The sequence below is a fragment of the Zootoca vivipara genome, chromosome 1 (genome assembly GCF_963506605.1).
Source record: "Zootoca vivipara chromosome 1, rZooViv1.1, whole genome shotgun sequence".
Taxonomy (NCBI): domain Eukaryota; kingdom Metazoa; phylum Chordata; class Lepidosauria; order Squamata; family Lacertidae; genus Zootoca; species Zootoca vivipara.
In genome coordinates, this window is record NC_083276.1 from 84957784 (window position 1) to 84979731 (window position 21948).

The 21948-nt window shown below is 48.4% G+C and overlaps 1 protein-coding gene across 1 annotated transcript in view; it reads left to right on the plus strand.

Annotated features, from left to right (window-relative positions):
- The first annotated feature begins 9173 nt into the window (after positions 1-9173).
- The window catches only part of WNT6 (Wnt family member 6), a 42694-nt gene continuing 29919 nt past the window's right edge, over positions 9174-21948 (plus strand). Inside the window, exon 1 of the mRNA XM_035127192.2 lies at positions 9174-9412. Coding sequence (XP_034983083.1) covers positions 9336-9412 — 77 coding nt within the window. The 5' untranslated portion in view covers positions 9174-9335. The remainder of the gene's footprint in view (positions 9413-21948) is intronic.

The following is a 21948-nucleotide window of genomic DNA, read 5'->3' on the forward strand; positions in this document are numbered from 1 at the left end:
GGGGTCAAGGTTGTCTGGAAACAGCAACTGTTGAGCAGTTCGGGGACAGAGAGTGGCGCTAGGGAGGGAGTTGTCGCCGCGGCACCCCTTGGTGTGTGGAGTCCCGCAAGGCGCAATCCTTTCCCCAATGCTTTTTAATATCTTTATGCGCCCCCTTGCCCAGATTGTCCGGAGTTTTGGGCTGGGTTGTCATCAATATGCTGATGACACCCAGATCTATCTGTTGATGGACGGCTGCCCTGCCTCGGCCCCGGACACACTCACCAGGTGCTTGGAAGCTGTGGCTGGATGGCTACGTGGGAGCCGACTGAAGTTAAATCCTTCGAAGACAGAGGTCCTCTGGCTAGGTCGGGGCGACATGGGGTTGGGGGGCCAACTCCCATCTTTTGCAGGGGCTCAATTGGTACCAGCGCCTTCTGTCAAGAGTTTGGGTGTAACCTTTGACGCCTCCCTTTCCATGGAGGCGCAGGTTGCATCCACAGCAAAGGTGGCATTTTTCCATCTCCGCCGCATCAAGCAGCTGGTCCCTTACCTCTCTCGCCCCGATCTGGCCACAGTGATCCATGCGACGATCACCTCCAGGCTTGACTATTGTAACTCGCTCTACGCAGGGTTGCCCTTAAAGCTGACCCAGAAACTCCAGCGGGTGCAGAATGCCGCGGCGAGGCTCCTTACAGGGTCCCGGCCGTGGGATCACATTCATCCAGTGCTTTACCAGCTGCACTGGCTCCCGGTGGAGTACAGGATCAGGTTTAAGGTGCTGGTTTTGACCTTTAAAGCCCTATGCGACTTGGGACCCTCGTACCTACGGGACCGCCTCTCCTGGTATGCCCCGCGGAGGACCTTAAGGTCCACAAACAATAATATTCTGGAGATCCCGAGTCATAAGATGGCTAGATTGGCCTCTACTAGAGCCAGGGCCTTTTCAGTACTGGCCCCAACCTGGTGGAACGCTCTTTCCCAGGAGACCAGGGCCCTGCGGGATTTGTCATCTTTCCGCAGGGCCTGCAAGACAGAGCTGTTCCGCCTGGCCTTTGGGTTAGACTCAGCCTGACCCCTGTGTTTTTCTCCCTCATGGCTTGGATTTATGGCCTACTTGAAATGAGGCTGCACTTTAAATTTTAATACTGTATTTTAATCTGTATTTTAACTAAATTTTTTTTTTATGTTTTATTGTGGTTCTGTTGGTGTCAGCCACTTATGGCCTACTTGAAATGAGGCTGCACTTTAAATTTTAATACTGTATTTTAATCTGTATTTTAATTAATTGTTTTTATGTTTTATTGTGGTTCTGTTGGTGTCAGCCGCCCTGAGCCCGGTTTTTGACTGGGGAGGGCGGGGTATAAATAAAAATTTATTATTATTATTATTATTATTAAAGGGTTAAAATTGTAGTAAGGTATACTGGAGGGAGTGAATATGCTCGGTTCATAAAACTGTGAGAGAGGAGACATGTAAATATTTCATAGTTGCTTTGGTCAGAACAAGGGGGAGTTTGCTTCTCACAAAAAGGAATTGTCTATATATTATGAGCAACTGTTAGCAAAGATGGATTTAGAAGGCCTCTTAACACTTTCAGTAAATGCACATACCGGTATGTGAGGGATCATGTAGAATCAAAATGATGCTTGATACCTAACTTTAGGGAGAAAGGACAGGAGAAAGAAAGGTGATTGGACTTTAGTGCAACTTTAATCCTTTGTTGTGACTCAGGCAAGCACATGCACCAAAAACACTTCACATACTGGAACATTTGTCTCTGATGTCATAATGCCATCCCCATCAAAAAGAAGGGAGAGTGGACAGGTACAGAAGATTCTATGGCAGCAGGGAGGGATATGTTTGATTGGCATCTGATGTAGATGGGAGCTATGGAGAGCATTTTACCATAATTATACCATCACATGAATGCCTGGATTGCCAGTGTAGTGATAACTCAGTTGCTTTTCTGATGGGCACAGTATTGGGGAAAATTTATGTCCTACTTCAAGAAATAGAGTCAAAGACCCTGGAACAGATTTCCTTTCATCATATTTGAGCTCAGAGTTACGCAATTAAATTGGCAGCAGAGATTCATGGTAGACCACAAAAAAAACCATACAGAATTTTCCCCCATAAAAGATGCTGGCTTTGAGCTTAGATGGTTTTAAAAGCGGATTAGATAAATCCATGGAGAATCCCTCTATCAGTGGACATTACTCTTGATAACAATAGAAACTCCATGTTCAGAGACAGTGTATCACTGAATACCAGTTGTGAGGAACAAGCAATGGGGAATGTGCTGCCTTCCCTGAAATGCCATTGTGGGAAAGAGGATGCTGGACTTGATGGACACAATGTGATGCAGTGAGGCTCTTTTATTTGTTCCTTTAAAGCAGAGATGGGGAACCTGTGGGTCTCCAGTCCAGATGTTGGATTCAATCTCCTATCAGCCCCAGCTAGCATTGCCAGTAGTCAGAGATGATGGAAGTAGCAGTTCAATAATATCAAGAGGAGCAAAGATTATTCATAGCCTTTTTACAGGCAACCATTCCTGATTCCCACCGATATCAAGGGGATTTTGCTGTCATCCATTTCCTTCACTGACTAAGCCAGGATTTTCCCCCAAGGCAATTTCAGAAATAAAAAAACTTTATTCTGATGGCAGAGTTGAAATACCTGCAGGCAGTGGTTTGTTTCTAGCATGAAGTGCTGTGCTGGGGCCTGCCTGGAACCCCTGCTTCCTAAGCTCAGGAGTGTGTGTCTTTGTAGAGAGAATTATATTCTGCTGATATTCTGTTGACACTCATGAATTTATTGTGACTTATTATGTTACAAATTTATTGTGACTTATTATGTTACTGCCAACCTAGCAGTTCAAAAGCATGCCAAAGTGCAAGTAGATAAATAGGTACCGCTACAGCGGGAAGATAAATGGCGTTTCCGTGTGCTGCTCTGGTTCGCCAGAAGCGGCTTTGTCATGCTGGCCACATGACCTGGAAGCTGTACGCCGGTTCCCTCGGCCAATAACGCGAGATGAGCACCGCAACCCCAGAGTCGGTCACGACTGGACCTAAAGGCCAGGGGTCCCTTTACCTTTACCTATGTTACAAACAATTGGGTTGAGAAACCCAGGTTTCTGTCTCAAATTAAGTCTGGCTTGTACTGTTTTTGGATTCAACTCCCATCACCCTCAGGGCAATGGTTAGGGATGATGGGAATGAAGTCCAGCAGTACAGTACCTGGATGAGCACAGGTTCCTCATGCTAGCACATGCAGAAGAAAATGTATTTTGGGAGGCAGTCTACCTTTTTGCACCTTTGTGTCCGTCTTATTTCTTGGTGTCCGAAACAGGGACAACCCAAGACCTTTTGCTGCCTCAGGTGCTGTAGCAAACAGCACACACCCCTATCCATATCAAGGTACATAAAGTATCCCAGGTCAGCCAAGTTATTTTGATACCTCAGAAAATCCCAGAAGCAATTTTCTGAGGAATTAAACATTCAGTAATAACAATACATAAAATGACAAACAAATCTGTGGTTCTTTCATGACACTCAAAAAAAGCTGGCTAGCCTGGCTGAGGCAAACACCTATGTTTGTCTGATGGTGGAGCTGCCCCTCCCAATGTAATCAGAAGCCCCTCCCCCGTCTTTTTCATTGGATGTACAGTATGATTGTTTGAGCTCATGATGCTACCAGGAAAGTCATACATGATCCCACTTTCAATAATATTTGCACCTTCAAAAGGTTTGGAGTGGTCACACCACCATTTCCCATCAGTGTGTATCTACTAACCTCCTGAAATTTCCCAACTTTTTATGCCACAAATATGTCGGGGCCGGGGATTGTTCTGCTTCTGTTGCACTACACAGCTTCTCCAGACAGCATTAATGAGGCAGCATTGGGCACCGTGGAACAGGAATAAATTCACCAACTATGGCACAGCTCAGAATAAAACACCAATCTGGCCGGGGCATAGCTGCCAAGTTTTCCCTTTTCTCGCGAGGAAGCCTATTCAGCATAAGGGAAAATCCCTTAAAATAAGGGATAACTTGGCAGCTATGGGCCGGGGTCCATAGCCTGTTAAAATGTCTGAGCAGCGCTGCACCGCCTAGGCCACGCCTTCCGCCCTACAAGCCCCGCCCCTTAGCCTGAGAGGTGACAAGTTGCTCTGGAGTTGAAAGCTCTGGTATTCCAAAAGAGTTTGTTTTCCTGGGCTAAGTCTTGTTGAATCCCCGGCTCACATCCAGCTCTTCCTGGATGGCCTTGGGCAAGTCACCAGCTCTCAGAGAGTTCTTTCTTATGTGCAAAAAATTGAACACGTGTGTGTTGAGGGGGGCTGAGGGGGACGAGAATCCTAGAACTGTAGAGTTGGAAGGAACCCCAAGGGACATCTAGTCCAACCCCCTACAATGCAAAATCTTTTGCCCAACGTGGAGCTCAACCCATGGCCCTGAGATTAAGAGATTGATCGGGGTGCCAACGTGAATAAAATATTGGGAGGGAGTAAGCCCCGCCCCGCACAATCGGTCATATACGCACACTATTTGAATGGCAATGCAGATAAACTTGTGGTGGGGCAGCCCCCTCAAATATTTTATGGGGGGGGGGAGAAGACTCCTCGACTCCTAGGAGTTGGCTCCTATGCTACTGATTGAGCTATCCAGCTATGCCTCCGAGTCCGAGCACATACATCATCATGCAATGATCACGAGCGAATCCTTCCAACCCAACAATAAAAACAATGATAACGATTATTTCTGACCGCGGGTGGTGGCTCTCAAGGCGATGCTGGTGGGATCCGGACACTCCGCAACGGGGGGTGGGGGTGGGGGTGTCTGTAGCGCTCTCTCTCTCTCTCTCTCTCTCTCTCTCTCTCTGTGTGTGTGTGTGTGTGTGTGTGTGTGCGCGCGCGCGCGTGTCCCGGGCTGCAAAGCAAAGGGCTCTTGCACAGGCCGGCTAGCCCGCCAGCCGGCCTGTCTGCCTTCGCCCCCGCCCCGCGGTCCTCCTACCCCAACGCAGCCGCGATGATGAATGGAGATTTGCCGTCGGACGCACCTGCTGCTGCGTCAAACAGAGTTTCGCTTTCTTCCCGCTTTGAACTCCCCGGGACAAGGGGCATCAAAGGGATTTTTGGGCGGTTAGGAAATCAGATAAAGGGGCTTCACCTGCCCCGCTGGCCCCTTGGCTAAAACGGGAGGGGGCGTGGCGCAGGCAGCAGCGCGGGAGGAGGGCGCGGGGTGTGGAAGAGCTCTCGTCGGGGTTGGGCCTAGGCGGCTCGAAGCGCCTGCTTCTCCTTCCTCGCCCTTTCTGAGGCCTGCCCTCATGGACAGCCCCAGCCTTCCTGCCCCCGTTGTACTGACACCAAGGCGTCCAGGCTCGCTCCACCCCGTCCACAGGATCGTTTATCATTGGGGGTTCGTTTTGGGGGGGGTCCCCCGTCCTCTCCCCCGTTTGTAGCAATGGGGCACCGATGCCCATACAGTATAACCAGATGGCGTCTGTGGCTAAAGAAAGAGGCGCGAAAAGGCAAGGGGAAGAAGGAAGAAGGGGAAGAATGACAGGCAAAGTGTGACTTCTTGCCTCCTCCCAATTTGATCTGGTTTTTGTTTTAATGCAGCCAGGTTTGGGGACCTGGAGGAGGAATGCTGCTGAGGAAATAATATCCAGCATGGAAGAAATTCTGAAAGTGTTTATTTATAGAAAGAGCTGGAGCTCTTTAAAAAGAAAAGGGAAAACAAAAGCAAAGCAATCATCCTTCAATCATAAAATTTTGTCACCGAGTTTCATTTCATATGACTCATGCATAGTTTCCCTCTCCCTTGCTTTTTATGCCAAGGTGGGAAAACTTCAAAGGAGACAAATGTAGATGAGTTGATTGACAAATACCCGAACATTGCAAACTGGGGCTTGAGCCTGGGAGACAGGAGTTCAGTTTGCCAGCTCTTCCATCAAAGCAAATGAATGTCTGGAGGCTCCCTTTATGTCCCTCTGTAAAATGGGCACAGTGATGATCTGTGTTGCAGGCAGTGCTTGTGAACAGTGATCTCCAATCATCTTAAGATCTTGCTGCAAAGTCCTGCAGCCCGAGTTCTGCATGTTTACTCAGAGAGGTAAGTGCCATTGTTCAGTAAGATTTGTTCACATGTAAGAGTATAGGACTACAGCCTCACAATGCAATCCTATGCATTTACTCAAAAGTCAGTCCCTCAGTGTTCACACTCTGAGATAAGTATGCAGAGGATTTCAGTCTTCACAGTTGTGTGGTTACATACATTTAAAGCTCACAACTCCCCCCACAGAATCCTGGAAACTGTAGTTTACCCCCTCACAGAACTACAATTCCCAGCACACTGTACAAACTACAATTCCCATGATTCTTTGGGGGAAGTTACATGCAGGAGTAAATTTCCTATTTAGTATCGTGCACCCAGCAACAGGAATTTATCTACTTCTCTTTATGCTTTTTGTTTGTAAAGAACTTCTGTTGTAGGCAACACTGCCTCCTCAGGATACTGTACTCTTGTGCACTGCAGAAGGTCTTTTGATATGTTTTTAATAATAAAAATGCTTTCAGAATCAGAGTCCTAACACTGTTCTTGGGAAAGAAAAAGTATTTTTATTATTGTTCTAAGTGCTCAAAGCACATTGGAATTTGTTTTTGTGGATTTGGTTTTTTTATGTGAATATTTTCATCTTATGATTGGGGTTGGCATGGGGATTGTTAGATATTTTAACATGATTGTGATGTTGGTTTTGCTAGCTGTCTTGAGTTTCTTTTGAAAATTGGGTAGGATATAAGTTTTTTTAACAACAGCAATAAATAAAGCACTTCATGCAACACGGTTCAACAATCTTTAGAGCAGTGGACAGGCTGAGCAGGTATTATCACCCACATAGTACAGATCAAAGGGTGAAGGTGAGTGACCCATGCTTACCAAGTGAACAAGAGACCTAGTAGAGATATGGGGCTGGGAGGTAATTTGGCTCATAGCTGGTGCCCTTGACTGCTGTGGTACACTAGCTCACCTGCACTTCCTTATAACACAGGGCAGAAGAAATTCTGGGAGGATCTACAGCAGGGGCTCCAAGATTTTGGGCTAGTGGATACATCTGGAATTTTGAAAAAGTGTCATGGGGGCCTGTCACAATATGGCTGCCTCAGGGTTGTGGCATAACACAAATTGGCTGGCTGCCATGTGGTGTTTGTAGCAGAGGCCAAGCCAGTTTAAACAGGGACTGAGCAGAGAGAGCAAAAGTCTCTCATGCATGGATATTTACTGAGACCTTTCACAGGTGCAATAAGAGGCCATGACAGGCACATTGATGCATGTGGGTGACTTCTGATGTCCAGGCACACCTGTGATCATGGACTGGGTGGGTGCAGAGGAATGGTGGAAGGAAACAGCTGGGGAACCACCTAGGGAAAAAGGCTCAGAACCTGAGGATTGGTGGTGGGACAACGATGAGTGGTTAAAGTGAGAAGACTGGGAAGAGGAGGTGTCAGAAGCTGAAGGGGTAACAGGGCTTAGTGAGTTGGGAGAGTCTGTGGCAGAGGGAAGTCCAGAATCAGAGGTGGAAGCTGAAGTGGGAGGAGGGAGACCAAGAGGCAGAGATGAGTCAGGTTGGTGAAGAGTCATGGGTGTCGCTCCCTCCTGCTGCGACAAACTCCCCCTCCCAAAAAACCCAGAAGAAGGCTGAAACAGTTGGAGCAGTGACCAGCTGCATGCAGGTGCAGTCTCCAATTGCTTGGGAAAAGCCCTAGAGAGGAGGGGACTTTCAGTCTCGGCAACTGATTCATGGGGCAAGACCTACCAGGTATGAGCTGCTGTGCTCATTAGGCCTGACACTCAGCCAAGTCTGTGAAGATTGTGTTTTTGCTAATAAAGAGTTAACTCCAACTTTGAACTGTGTGATTTACTGCCCATTCGCTCTGTGACACCTGTATAGTCTGGGCATTTCTTTCTGGTATCAGGCCTAAATATGGTCTAACCTGTTAGAAATGTTAGACTGCCAGGCTGAGAGCAACATCTCCACGCATTTAAAGATACGGAGGTCAGCTTGGTTGACCATGACAGATGCTATACAGAGATGGTGAAGTGCAGCTTTGGCAGCCTGGGGAAGAAAGGTAGAACAGGCCTGACTGGGCAAGGTTGTGTCAAACCTGGATCCCAGTATGCTGAATATGTCAAACTGATTTCAGGCTTTTGTGGGTTGCAAAACCTGTGGGTAGGGATTGTGCCACTTCTTTTAGGTTCTGTGCGGAGCAAACTGTTGTTAAACAATTCTGATATTACATAGAAGAAAATACTGCTTTCACAGGGTGGAGATGTCAAAACTGTCTCCAAAGCTGGTTTTAGCCCCTGAACAGTTCTTTGTCTCTCTCATGTGTGTGTATTTATTGAAGGGTGTGTGTGTGTGTTGATGGTTATGTGATGGGCATTCTGCACATGCTCAGAGGCTCATGCTAGTACTTAAGTGAAATGTCTGGGTTGAATCCAGAGCTTAAGCCGAATGAGCGGAATATAAAGTGAAACGGTGTTGTTGTTGTTGTTGTTGTTGTTAATAATAATAATAATAATAATAGAATAAATATGACAAAGAAGAATAAGAACCGAGCCCTTGCTTCCAAAATGAGAGGAAAGGAAGCCGTTGGGGGGCGAACTAGAGAGAGCAGCTGGGTACTCGTCCCCCCCCTCGACGGGCACTACAATGGCTTGGGGTTTTATTTTTAGCATTCAGACGAAAGCAACCCCAGAAGGAGCCCCGACGGGGTACAATCAGCCGCTTTGCTAGCAGAACCCCAAGAGGCAGCTTAAAAACCCTGACCGGAATCTGGGATCTCGGTGAGGGCACGGCGGCGAGCAGTTTGTGCCAGGCTAAGTAAATGGGCTTAGCAGGGCTGGGGGGTAAGCGAACCCTGCATTTTCTCAGGGTCGGCTCCTTTGGAGCGCTTCCTTTCCGCCTCCCCCTGCCTCCCCGGCCCGGTCCCTCTGTCCGGGCTGCCGGAGGGAGATGGCAATCGGTGCGCTCGGAATGCGCCGCTTGGCACTCACTCAGCCCCCTCTCCCTCCGCCCTCTCTGTCTTTCGCCGTCCCCTCCCCGCGCTCCGCTTTGCCTGTCAGGGGGAAGCAGCCTCGTCCGTCTGTCCCTCCCTCCCAGCCTGGCTCTCCTCCTCCGCCCGGGACGGGGCTGAGGAGCAGCCGCTCGCCGGAGCCCGCTCGCCCTGTGCGCTCTCGCTCCGGCTCTCGCTGCGCCTCCGAGGGCGCACGGTGCGTCGCGCTGGAGAAGGGACCGGCGCCGGAACTGCCGGCCGCCTTCCAGCTCTTCGTCGCTGCCTGCCCCCACCCAGGATGCTGCCCCCGTCCCGGACCCAGCTGGGGCTTTTCTTCATCCTGCTCTGCCCGGCCAACATCATCGGGCTGTGGTGGTGAGTAGCTGAGCCGCAGCGCCCCGAGGGCGAGTCCCGGGAAGGAAGGGGCTCTCCAAAGGGGAAGGAGAAGAACGAGGAGAAGATGGAACGTGGGCCAAGGGAGGGCTGTTTGCTCTGCACGCTGCTCTCGCGCAGGGAGAGAGCCCCAGAGGAGTGCCGTCGGGGCAACAGTCAGCCCCACGAACCGTTTTCTAGACTGGAGAGGCTCGGAGGGCTGCGGGCGGGGCAGTTCTGGGGAGCTGGGATGTCCGAAGAAGAGAGGGTGTTTCACGAAACGCGATCTTTGGCCAGAACTGGCTTTCAAACTGGGGCTGCTTGTAGAGAGGTCATGTGTTGGATGTGAGAATCCGCGACGGGGCAGGCATTATCCCAGCTCCATAGATGCACAGGGTCTTAAGGAGCAGAATCCACCACCACTCCTCAAGTTCCACAGGGTCCCATGGAAACAGTAGTACTCTGGGCTTCAGAAACTTTATAGTGTGAGAAGGACTGATAGACCCCCTCAAGAACCCAATTGAATTGCAATTATATGCATGTATTCCCAGAGACCCCCCAAATCCCATAGAACCTCAGAGAGCGCCTCCCCTCCCAAAATATTTCTCTGCCTTATCTTGAGATCTTAGAACATTGACGGATCTCCACAGAGCTGCCTCGTTCCCACCCACCTCTCCATTTTCCCGAATCTCTCTCCCTTCGAGTCCCACTGAAAAGCCCTCCAACTTGAGGGCGCCCCTTCTTTCTGCAGCCCGACCCTCCTCTGCTCTCCCCGCCCCGTCCAAGTCCCCAGGGATCTTAAGGTAAACGCGAGTCGCTCCTGTTGAGATGGGGCATCAGACGCCCGGCGAGCGCTGAGTTGTCCTCGGGCTACATTCCTCCAGAAGGCAAGCAGGGAAGGAGCGCGGCGGGGTGGGTGGCTGGCTGGATGTCGAAGGCGAGGAGACCGACCCCTTGTCGAAAAGCCTCCGGATCCTTCTGAAGAGGCAGGCGGGGGGCACCTTGCCTTGCCCTCCCCCTCCAGTAAGTCAACTTTAATTAAAAAGACAGGGAGCAAGGAAAAGGCGAGGTGACTCGGAGAACGCCCACCCCCGGTTCTGCCCCCCCTGTTGTGTGGGGCCTTCATCAAAGTGTGCGGGGGAGGTAAGCCAGGGAGACAGAGGGAAGGGGGAGGCGAAGGGGGGTTCATTACACGAACGAGCCCGGAGCTGGGACCCAGCCTCGGAAAAGCCCAGGTATCTGTCGAAACATGACCTATTTAAATCTATTAAGAATTTCACCCAACCTGTCCTGATCCCTTTTTAAGTGCTTTCCAGGCTCGCTTCCTTCCATGCAATCCGGGACATAATTCATTAGCTAAGGTGATTCATCTCGACGTTGTCACACTTGCCTGACCTCCAAAATCAAGCCCTGAAAGGATAACCCTTTCCCTGCCTCCCTCTCACACCTCTTTTCCTGAGGGGACTTGTTTCCTTCCTTCACTGCCTGGTTGTCTCAGCCAGCTCCTTCCTGGAGCCTTCAGAAGTTGGAGGAGGTTTGACCCATGAGATATGGACCCCTAACAAGTTTTGAAGGCTTTTAGAGTAAAAGGGTGGGATCTGCTTGGCATGCAGAAGGTCCCAGGTTCAATCCCATGCATTACCAACCAACAATTGCTCCATCATAAGCATCTCCTCCAGAGGAACCCAGGGCCATTTATCTAGCTGAATGTCCAAGCCAGTTGTCGCCTTATACTGAGATTTTACCACAGTTCAAGAAGGATACTGATAAGCTGGAACGTGTCCAGAAGAGGGCAACCAAAATGGTCAAAGGCCTGGAAACGATGCCTTATGAGGAATGGCTTAGGGAGCTGGGTATGTTTAGCCTGGAGAAGAGAAGGTTAAGGGGTGATATGATAACCATGTTCAAATATATAAAAGGATGTCATATAGAGGAGGGAGAAAGGTTGTTTTCTGCTGCTCCAGAGAAGCGGACACGGAGCAACGGATTCAAACTACAAGAAAGAAAATTCCACCTAAACATTAGGAAAAACTTCCTGACAGTAAGAGCTGTTCGGCGGTGGAATTTGCTGCCAAGGAGTGTGGTGGAGTCTCCTTCTTTGGAGGTCTTTAAGCAGAGGCTTGACAGCCATCTGTCAGGAATGCTTTGATGGTGTTTCCTGCTTGGCAGGGGGTTGGACTGGATGGCCCTTGTGGTCTCTTCCAACTCTATGATTCTATGATTCTATGAATGATAGGGGAACTGGGTCTCTTTAATCCCAAGAGGGAAGGGTGCTTTTGCACTCAGGTCCTGCTTGCAGGTTTCTCGCAGGCATCTGGTTGGCCACTGTGAGACCAGGATGCTGGACTCAACATGCCATTGGCCTGATCTAGCATAGCTCTTCTTGTGTACAGGGGCTAAAGCTACCATCTCCTGATCTCTCCAGGCATGTGTCTTCACTGGTCCTGAAAAAGTAGACTTGACTTGCAGGTGTGCTTGCCACACATAGGGTTGGTTCTCCTATAAGAGGTAAGGGTGGTAGCTCTGTGCTGGAGCTTCTGCTTTGCCTGTAGAAGGTCCCAGGTTCAATCTCAAACATCTCCAAGTAGGGGAAGGCATATCCCATCTGAAATATTGAGAGCTACTGTCAGTCCATGTAGACAACACTGAGCTAACAGTATGATTTGGTGTAAGGTAGCTTCCTACGTTCCTGTTAACGTATGCATGTATCCAAAACTTGGAGGATGGTCACTGAAAATGTGAAATGACTTCATTGAAAAGCACTGGGTTTGAGGTGATGCCAAGCCATATGAAAGTTCTGCTCATCAGCATTTAATTTTGGACGACCTATTCACATGCGCAAATCACTTGATGTTGCAGCCATCAACAGATGACCATGTGTGTGGTAACCCAGTCAATGGTGCCACCTTTTTTGCTATGTGTGTGAGTTCTCACCAAATAAACAGGAGCTTCAGCAGCTGTGCACAGACTAATACCAATTGCATTCCACTGAAAAATACCTAGGCAAGTATGGTGAACCTAAAATGATAAAAAAAAGCTCCTTGCAATTACGTTCATATACATAAAATCAGACTTTTGTGCAGTCATAGTCAAAGAGAAGTCAAAGCAGAGGGACAACCTAACCCTCTCAATCAGAGAATTGTTCCTGGTCTTCAGACCTTGGCAGCCAGCATGAAAGCAGAAATACCAAGTGATCCTTCACCCATAGGACCTAGGGCCAAAGTCCTCATTCACCAATTTGATCCCCAGTTCTGCCAATTCATGTCCCAGTTCCCTCTTCCTCTTCCAGAGGTGCACCTTGCTTGAGTTTGCTGCAGCAAGAGAAAATAGCTTGGTTTTAAAATTACAGCAATAGATGGCTTTTCTGCATAGAGAATCAACAGTTCGGTGTTCCCTTTAGGTGGGAGATGCACCTTTCCCTTAGCACTGGGGCTACTGAGCAAGGGTAGGGTTTCTTTGCTTGCCATTTGAATCCCTGGTTCCCCCATAGTGGGTGCTTCATTCCTTCTCTTTGTTTGCTTCTCCCTTTCTTGATCCCAGGCTGAGTTTAGGAGTAAACTCCTTTATTTGGGGTGATTGCCTTTGCATCCTCCACTGGTCTTCAACTGGTGCGTCGAGACCCAAAATCAGATCATGGCCTGATCTAAGGTGGGTCACAACAGTTGCAGCTCTACCAAAAAAATAAGTAAATGAGTCCCCAAATGCATGTTTGAGTTAAAGGCAGGTGGCGCTGTGGTCTAAACCACTGAGCCTCTGGGGCTTGCCGATCAGAAGGTTGGCGGTTTGAATCCCCGCGGCAGAGTGAGCTCCTGTTGCTTGGTCCCAGCTCCTGCCAACCTAGCAGTTCGAAAGTATGCCCCAAAGTGCAAGTAGATAAATAGGTACCACTCCGGTGGGAAGGTAAATGGCATTTCCGTGCGCTGCCCTGGTTTGCCAGAAGTGGCTTAGTCATGCTGGCCACATGACCCAGAAAAACTGTCTGTGGACGAACGCCGGCTCCCTCGGCCTATAGAGCGCAATGAGCACGCAACCCCAGAGTCGTCCATGACAGGGGTACCTTTACCTTGGTCTGAAAAGATTAAAGATTATCCTTTAGAGCAGTGGGGCCCCACAACTCCAGTCACCACTGACCATTAGCTATGGTTGTTGGGGATGATGGGTTTTTTAGTGCAACCATTCCTAGAGACCAAAGGTGGAAGACTATTGTTCTAGCGTCTAAGGGCTGCTACTTCCTGCAATGTTGATCTTGCAAGGAAGCCATTTATATCCACATAGTAGCTGCTCCAGACAGTAGGCTGGAGTGTGCCCACTCAACACCTCCTAGGGCTGACTCAATATGTTTTGGCACCTGCATTGGAAGAGACAAATGGCACCATCCTTCCCCTTTAAATAACATGGGGAACAATCCACAGGAGACCTTCTCTTGTGCGAGCCCCATTGAAATGAATAGGAGCTGCACCAGAGTGCATCTTGTGCAGCTCTTATTCATTTCAGTCGGGCCTACACAGGAGTCCTTAGTGGATAGTGCCTCCTCATCAAGGCTAGTGTCAGGAGCTGCCATTGTTGTACACCTACTGAGCCAATACACTAAGAGAGGACTGACTTTTACAGGACTGGTACAATACATTATACAGCCTGAGATGGGTGGACAGACCATGCTGCCATCTCCTTCCATCACGTCCTCCTCCTCCAGCAGCAACCCTGGCAAGCTCAATGCTGCTTTCCAAGGAATGGGCCCTTCTTCAGAGTGAGGCATTGTGGGAGAGCTTGCCCCAGAGAGTGAAGGCATCGCTGCCACGTTGCTGTGACAGTAGCAAGTACCGTTTAAAGCCACTTGAAGAGTGCTTGCCACTGTCATGTCAAGGCAGCATTAGGACAGGTGCTCTCCAGAAGGAGCCCTGAGGGAGACCAAGGGTGGGAAGGGAGCAAGGGACATTTGCACTGAGGGATGGGCACAAAGGGCCTCTTGCCAAGACCCTCTAAAATAACAACTGGAGCTGGTCAGCCATCTTTCTTTGTCTCCCACATGGGCTCCACTTAAGGACTCCCCAAACCAGCTACTACTGCTTTGTCTCATAGCTCAGCCAATTCCCAAGACATGCCACCAGACACCCCCAGCAGCATCCTAGGACAGCACAGGAAACAAGCAAGCAACATGCTAGAGTTGGTGCCTGCTGCTACGTAGTACACACCAAAGAGCTTGCCCTGCTTCTTTGAGCTGTCTCTGCACAGTGGCCATCTCGTGAGAAGGCCTTTGTTGCACTCGGGGGAGGCCTGGACCATTGTTTTCTTAACTTAGGCAGGATCACAACACCAAAGGTTTGAGAACCCCTGCTGCGGGAGATTTGTGAATTGATATTAAATTTAATACACACCAGGAGGATCACACTGGGATTTCTCTTTTGGCACCAGTAGCATCAGGAGGAGTTGCAGCAGGGAAGGAGTTGGGAGTGTTGAATGAGTACTCAGTGCATGTCAAAACTAGGCACAATTGCTAACTCACTGGAGCTACTCTTTCTCCCACGGAGTGACAAGCGTGGTGTTCTGCTGCAGACCATTTCTAGACATTTTTGTTCCATCCATGCCATGTCCCCCCCTTTCCTCTCTCATACCAAAATGTTTGCTATTTTACACTCCTAAGTGCTTTCTTTTGCTCATTTCCCCCCAGAATACTGACAGTTATGGAGCTAGGCCTGGGGTTGTAGTTGTTGTTGTTGGTTGCAGGAACATTTTGGCAGCTGAGGACAGGGGAGAGTGGAATGGACAGCTATAAGCAAGGATGCAATAGACCCCGAGCTGGAACTTGACCAGGATGCTCAGGATTAAAGCAGTTGGGATCTTGGATGGCAAAAGAGAGCTGGAGACTCATCTGGAAGGAGAAACTGTGACCGTCTTGTGTGTATTGGCAGAGATCAAGCTGGAAGCTTAAGGGGATAATGCAGAGGAGGGCAGAGGTTCAGCATGGGTTGGCTTCTTCTTGGCTTTTGTTTAAAATTAATTTTAAAAAATAACCCAGCTGCAAAACAGTGAAGAAAACAAGCCTGGATGCAAAAACACATTGCACAAAGAGTCTGTCCAGGCTATGCCTGTCGACTTCAGTTCTTGATCAGGAAGGCTAAATCGATCCAAGAGAATGGATAGGTCTTAGCACTTTAGCTTTGGCTTATTGGTGTTGGTGTGCTCCTGTTGCAAGGAAGAGGTGAGCAGCAGTTAGTGCTGGGAGTGCACTGACAGTGCTGTGTCTGTGTTTGTTCTGGTACTGCTCAATGCAAACAGCGGCAGATGCATGCTGAATTCTGTTCTGCACCCCAAAGCATGTGTGAAAGAAACACCAGCTTTCTAGTTAAGAATGGTTTTTAACATGGATAACATGTGTAGGTAACATGGGGTGAACGCTCAAAAGAATTGGTCCAGAGATGAGGTCCAGTGTTCGCCCATCTAGAACAGGTTCGTAGAACCTTTGGTCAGTTAGATGTTGCTAAACAACCATTCCCATCATCCCTGGCTGTTGGCAGTGATTGTTAGGGCTGATGGGAGTTGTAGTTCAGCAACATCTGAAGGACCAAATGTTCCTCACACCCTTACTAAATATTTGCCCTTGCTATGATTGGTGGAAGAAATTGCTCCAAAGAATCAAGTAGGGGATGGGCCATAGCTCAGTGGCACAGCATCTGCTTTGCTTGCAGAATGTTGCAGGTTCAGTAAGTGGCATCTCCGAGTAGGACTGGGAGAGATCCCTGTCTGAAACCCTGCTGCCAGTGAGCATAGACAATACTGAGTTAGATGGACCTGTTGACTGACTCAGTATAAGGCAGCTTCCTATGTTGTTTAATTTGCATATTTTATCCAGGCCTCGGAACTGAGCTTTTCTTAGTGAATAATGAATGTTACAGTACATTGCAACACAGGTTGTTTATTATTATTATTATTATTATTATTATTATTATTATTATTATTGCTATTATTAGTGCTATTTTTCTAGAAAAATAGGTGCTGAAACTCACCATGAACACCTCCCTTGTTCTCTTAGAATGGCAAAAAAGCCCTAATTATTATTATTATCAGCCTAAAGGGCTCACAACCTTGGTGTTATGCTATTGATTGATTCGGTGCAAGCTTTTCACTTTGGTGAAGTAAAGTATACTGTGATGCCTACAACAGATAGAGCACCTGTGGCTGTGTAGCAGAGAACAGGTGAGCTGTAGAGTGGGTCCCCACGCTTAGTGAGAAGTATGTGTGGGCAGCAGTCACTCATTGGGACCTATGGAAACTTGCCCTCTTGAGGAACTGCTTAAAATAGGGATGGAGAAGTTGTGGCCCTCCAAATGTTCTTGGAACTCCAGCTCCCATCAGCTGCAGGTAGCATGGCCAATAGTCAGGGATGATGGGAGTTGTGGTTCAGCAACATCTGGAGGGGACACAGATTCCCTATCCCTAGTTCACACTGTAAGGTACTCCTGGGAACACAACCCCTGAGATCATTTCTGCCCCTGATTTATTTCCGTTTTCCAGAGGTGACTCAGATGCAGAACTGCGTAAAACAAAAACTGCAGTCCCTGGGAAGACCATAGGCACTTAGTCAGAAATAACCCAATACGTTTCTGTATCTGCAGCAGAAAATCCAAATAACAAACTCTCTCCTAGTTTTTTTAAAAAATCCTAAAAAATAATAATTCAGTGGTAGCCATTTTGGGCTTTGTACTGACACCTGCCATTTTCTGTCTGTAAACCCTCCTAATGTGGATATAACTACTTCCCCCATAGAGCTGGGCCTGTCAGTGTAGCTTCTGTTAAAAGTGGCCCTGTGGAGTATGTAACCATATAAAATAATGTTGTTTGTTTATAGTTTAAATTTGCTTCCCACCAGTTTGACATGAAAAAGCACTTCGGGGGAGAGCTAATGATGAAATGAGGGAAATATACAGCAATTAATAATAATAATAATAATAATAATAATAATAATAATAGTTGTACACCTTCAAAAAACAAGCCAAACTAGCAGTAGCTGTTATCATACTATGAAGTCAAAGCAGCCATAACGTCTCTCAACAAAAAGAAACAGTAAGAGATCGGGATATATTTTAAAAATTAAAATATGCTGGCTGAAATAAAATGGTCTTCACTTGTTTCCTGAAGTCATAGGTGAGCGGCTCTGCTAAGCTTCTCCAAGGAGGGACTTCCACAGTAATGGTGCAAGTGTCAAGATGGACTGCATCTTGTGCCAGGCAGCCTAACTCTGAATAGTACTAGCATTCAAATCAGAATCTTACCTGAAAACCTTAATACACTAAGCTGAACACTCCACTGTCAGAGGCAGCATGGCTTCCGAATACCAATTGCTGGAAACTGCAGGAAGGGAGAGAGTTGATGTGCTCAGGGCTTGCTTGTGGGCTCCCCACCCACATCTGGTTGGCCACTGTGAGATGAGCCATTGGTCTGATCCAGAAGACTCTGGATTCTTAACATACTGAACCAGACCATTAGTCCATCTAGTTCAGCTGACTCTCCAGTGTGCTGTCCTTTGGGTTGCGGGGTGTGAGACACAAAACAAATGTATTAGGGATATATTTCATTTAGCTCCATCAAATTTTTGTGGAGAAAAGTGTATGAACCTTCACACTCTCCGCCAGACTCTCTGCTGGTGTAAAGAAATGGAAAGGTGCTCAGTTCCTCAGGATCTGGCTTTTCCTGGAGTAATCTAATCACTCGTAAAAAGCTTGGCCACAGTTACTGTGGACTCTGGGCACAATATTTGATTGATGTCATCCAGTGGTTTTGACATTATCATGCTCCTTGGGGGACAAGAAAACCCTAATTGCGTCATCTCAGATCTGACAAGATGTACTTATTCCCACCACAGACAACTTGGCAAAGGAAACCGACCCCTTGATCTGAGTAAAAATGGATTGTATAGCTGCAGAGATTAACGCCTTGGACAGTCAGCACTGAGGCTTGTGGGAATGCAGACTGAGATTTAATAGCCACAGGATTGTCCCAGGAGGCTGCGCTCTGGATCCCGAAAGGGGCCCACAGTCTCTGAAGTCCTTCTTTACAGGGACATGATTTGAATGTAGAAAGGAAGCATCTATACAGAATTTATCAGTAGCCAGCAGGCGGCAGCAAAAGAGGCAATGGGAGCCAAAAAGTATCATTCTAGGTTCTGAAGCAGGCCAGCTGTGTAGGATTTGTTAAGCCACACCTTCTTCTGTTATGTCCCTCCCCTTGAAACCTCATTGGACAATGCTGGGTCCTCTTTGGGAACAGAAGGACTCTCACTCAACTGCTTGTCTAAAGGGATTTTGTTTACAATTAGAGACTGAGGAGAATATTATTACCTCGCTACCTTAAAAACGGTGGTTTTGAGTACATAGCAACGAGCAATAGGTTTATACTGCAGGAGGGGAGATGAATTGAGTCTAACTGTAGGAGTAGGAGCAGTGGACGCTGCCTTTTACACGGCCTAGTATTGCCTACTTGGGGTAAGAGTGGTAGCTACATGCAAATATTCTACATGCAAAACCTGAGCTCTACCACTAAGGCATGGTTCTTCCCAGTCCTAAGTAGGTAAACTCCAGAACCTGTTCTCCTTGCAAGTGAACCCAGCTGCTGATTGCAATAACAATGAAGTCCCATATATAATGTTCATATCCAGCAAAAGGTAAAGCATTTCAAGGACCCTTTAGACAGCATCAACCCATTTTACAGGTGGGAATACTGACATAGAGATGACTTGTTGAAGTCAGCCAATGAGTCTGTAGCAGAGTACTGTAGCACAACCAACTTGAAAAGCTATCTTGGGAGTCGGGACAGCCATCTTGGCAGAGAGAATTCTCTCTCTCTCACCTACACCCACAAAATGCAAGGCAGAAGGAAGGGAACTGTCAGGAAATTCACAATTGCTGGCTGAGGATGATCCAGACTGCTCAATCACTGTTAAGAACAACCCTGTTGGATCAAACGAAAGGCCTATCTACTCCAGCAGACATGAGGGCCATAACCTCCCATTGTTGTTCCCCAATGACTGGAATTGGAGAGAGTACCATTGTAAACCCAGGTGACCCAGGGACCCAGGTGGCGCTGTGGTTAAACCACTGAGTCTAGGGCTTGCTCATCAGAAGGTCGGCGGTTCAAATCCCTGTGACAGGGTGAGCTCATGAGGCTGAGCCGCAGGAGGAGGAGGAGGAGGTGAGGCAAGAGGAGGAGAAGGCGGCGGCTTGCAGGGACGGTGCCTGGCAGCGCCGTGCGGAGAGTCCCGAGCCTCTGGGACGCAGCAGTGCTCTGTAGCACTTTGAATCCTCCTCCTCCTCCACGCAGCGCTGCTGGGTGCTTTGTCTGTGCTTCAGTAGCAGGAGCAGCAGGAGCCGTTTCCAGGTGCCGAGCCGTGGCAGGAGGAGGAGGATTCAAAGTGCTACAGAGCACTGCTGCGTCGCAGAGGCGCGGGACTCTCCATGCAGCGCTGCCGGTCGCTGACCCGGCAAGCTGCCTCCTCCTCCTGCTGTGGCTCGGGGCGCTCCACGCAGCGCTGCTCCGGCCGCCTTTCTACCCCCCCCCGGCCCCAGCTGTTTGTCGGCGCTTTGTCAGCGCGGCGCTTCAGCAGCAAGGTCCCGCTGCTGGGTCCCGCTGGCTGGGGCGCTCGGTGGGCCACATGACGAGGTCTGGCGGGCCGGATTTGGCCCCCGGGCCTTGTGTTTGACACCCGTGGTCTAGACAAAGCCTCACTTTCTTCTTCTCCCTTGCCAATGGATCCTGAACACCCTCAAATCTGAATCCTCCCAACAGTAGAATCAGGTCAAATCGTTTGAGCCACATAGATTTTGGTTTAATAAATGTATTCCTTCACTTACAGGCCCCTCTTGGTCTGTGCTTCTGACATTTTGTAATCTAGATGACATGGGTTTATTGGCTTATTTAGCCAATTGCTGACTCACGGGCAGATGCAACACAAGAAGCAAATCTATCTGGTCTGTGACAGATAAAGGCATGGCACACATTTTCCCCACTGTTTCCACAGAAAGAAAAGAAAATGGTGTTCAATTTTTGTGTGTGAGACAGCTATTTGAAGCTGCATTTTAATGTTACACCTCTTTGAGGGCTTTGTATGCAATGCCTCAGCCCTGCCTGGGTGGGTGGGTGTGCTCCATAGCTGTGAGGCCCTTATTGCTAGGTGTGCCGAGTCAATTATAAAGCCTGACCGACCACCCAGGAAGGGGTCAGGCTATGTGTGTCAAAATATACTTCTGGCCTCCAGAACACTGTCTAGAGTGGAGCATGGCCCTTGAGAATACAGAAGCTGGCCATCGTTGGCATAGTGCAACAGTCTGCAATGTCAGCAAAATATGGCCCCGTGATCCCCCAGAAGGAACTACCGTATAGTCAACTGTCAGGAAAAACACGAGCACTATTCTCATCCCACCAGAGCTGGCCCTGCCATTAGGCAAAGCAAGGTGGCTGCATCAGGCAGTAATGTCGGGCAGTGGGTAGCAGTGGCAAGATGTTGGAGCTATGTAGGTCTGGAAGCCTGTCCTGTGTCATTTACAGCAGCCTGCTGCCCTGGGAGGATGCTGCCCCATCTCCAGTGCTGAAATAAAGCTCTTGTCAATTTCTGTTCCTGGAGTGGGGTGGTGGTACAATCTTGTCCTTTGCTTTAGGCAGTGATACATCTTGAGCCAGTTCTGGATCCTACCTGGTCTGTGACTCTATTACCTACAGAACCTGAGGGATCATCCCTACTGTTTAGGGTGGAGAGTGGGCTTCCTGTACACCCATTAATTCCCCATTGCTGTGGGCACATGTGGTCCTGATTATCCCCTCGCCCATTGCCTCTCTACATGAGCTCCTTTTTGTTGGAACCTGGTGTGTGGATGAAGCAGTTAAGAAGGTACTTCCTAATGTTCTTAACAATTATGAAGGTGCAAATGAGCAAAACCACCCCTGAGGCTTCTTTCCAAAACAATTCTGGATTCTTCTTAAAAAGAAAAACCTCTGTATTTATTTCAGGACTTGTAAACTATTCCCACTGCCACCCTGTCCTTATACAAGGATTGCTTCTCTGCTAGCTTCAGGAAGACAAAATTTTTACAAGCCTTTGCATAAAAGGAAGATAAAATCAGACCTCCTAGAACAAGCTAAAATATAAAGTCTTTTGTCAAGCCAACTTTGCACTAAATACTTAACAGAATCTTGGAGTTGCTAGCTCGCTTTGTGGCTGTTCAGGACATATTTCTGCCACATCCTTTGCTTCAAATAATTCTGGGCACTGTAGTTCAAACAGTTCCCAGAAACCCTGAAGAAACTACAGTGATTGGGATTCTTTGAGGGAAAGAATGTGACTTAAAGGTACTGTATAGCATGTACATAGCCTCTGATGCTGGGGTGTGGGGGACAGTGACTGCACTCCCCCCTGTGCATTATTCTCTGTTGGAAAGCAAAGCTGGGTGGGCTGTGCAATAAGCCATTTCCTGAGCCAGCCTCCTGCCCTCAGGTGTGGTTTAAGATGCCATCCCATTGTCAGTGTTGAAGTAAGTTCAGTGGGCATGGTG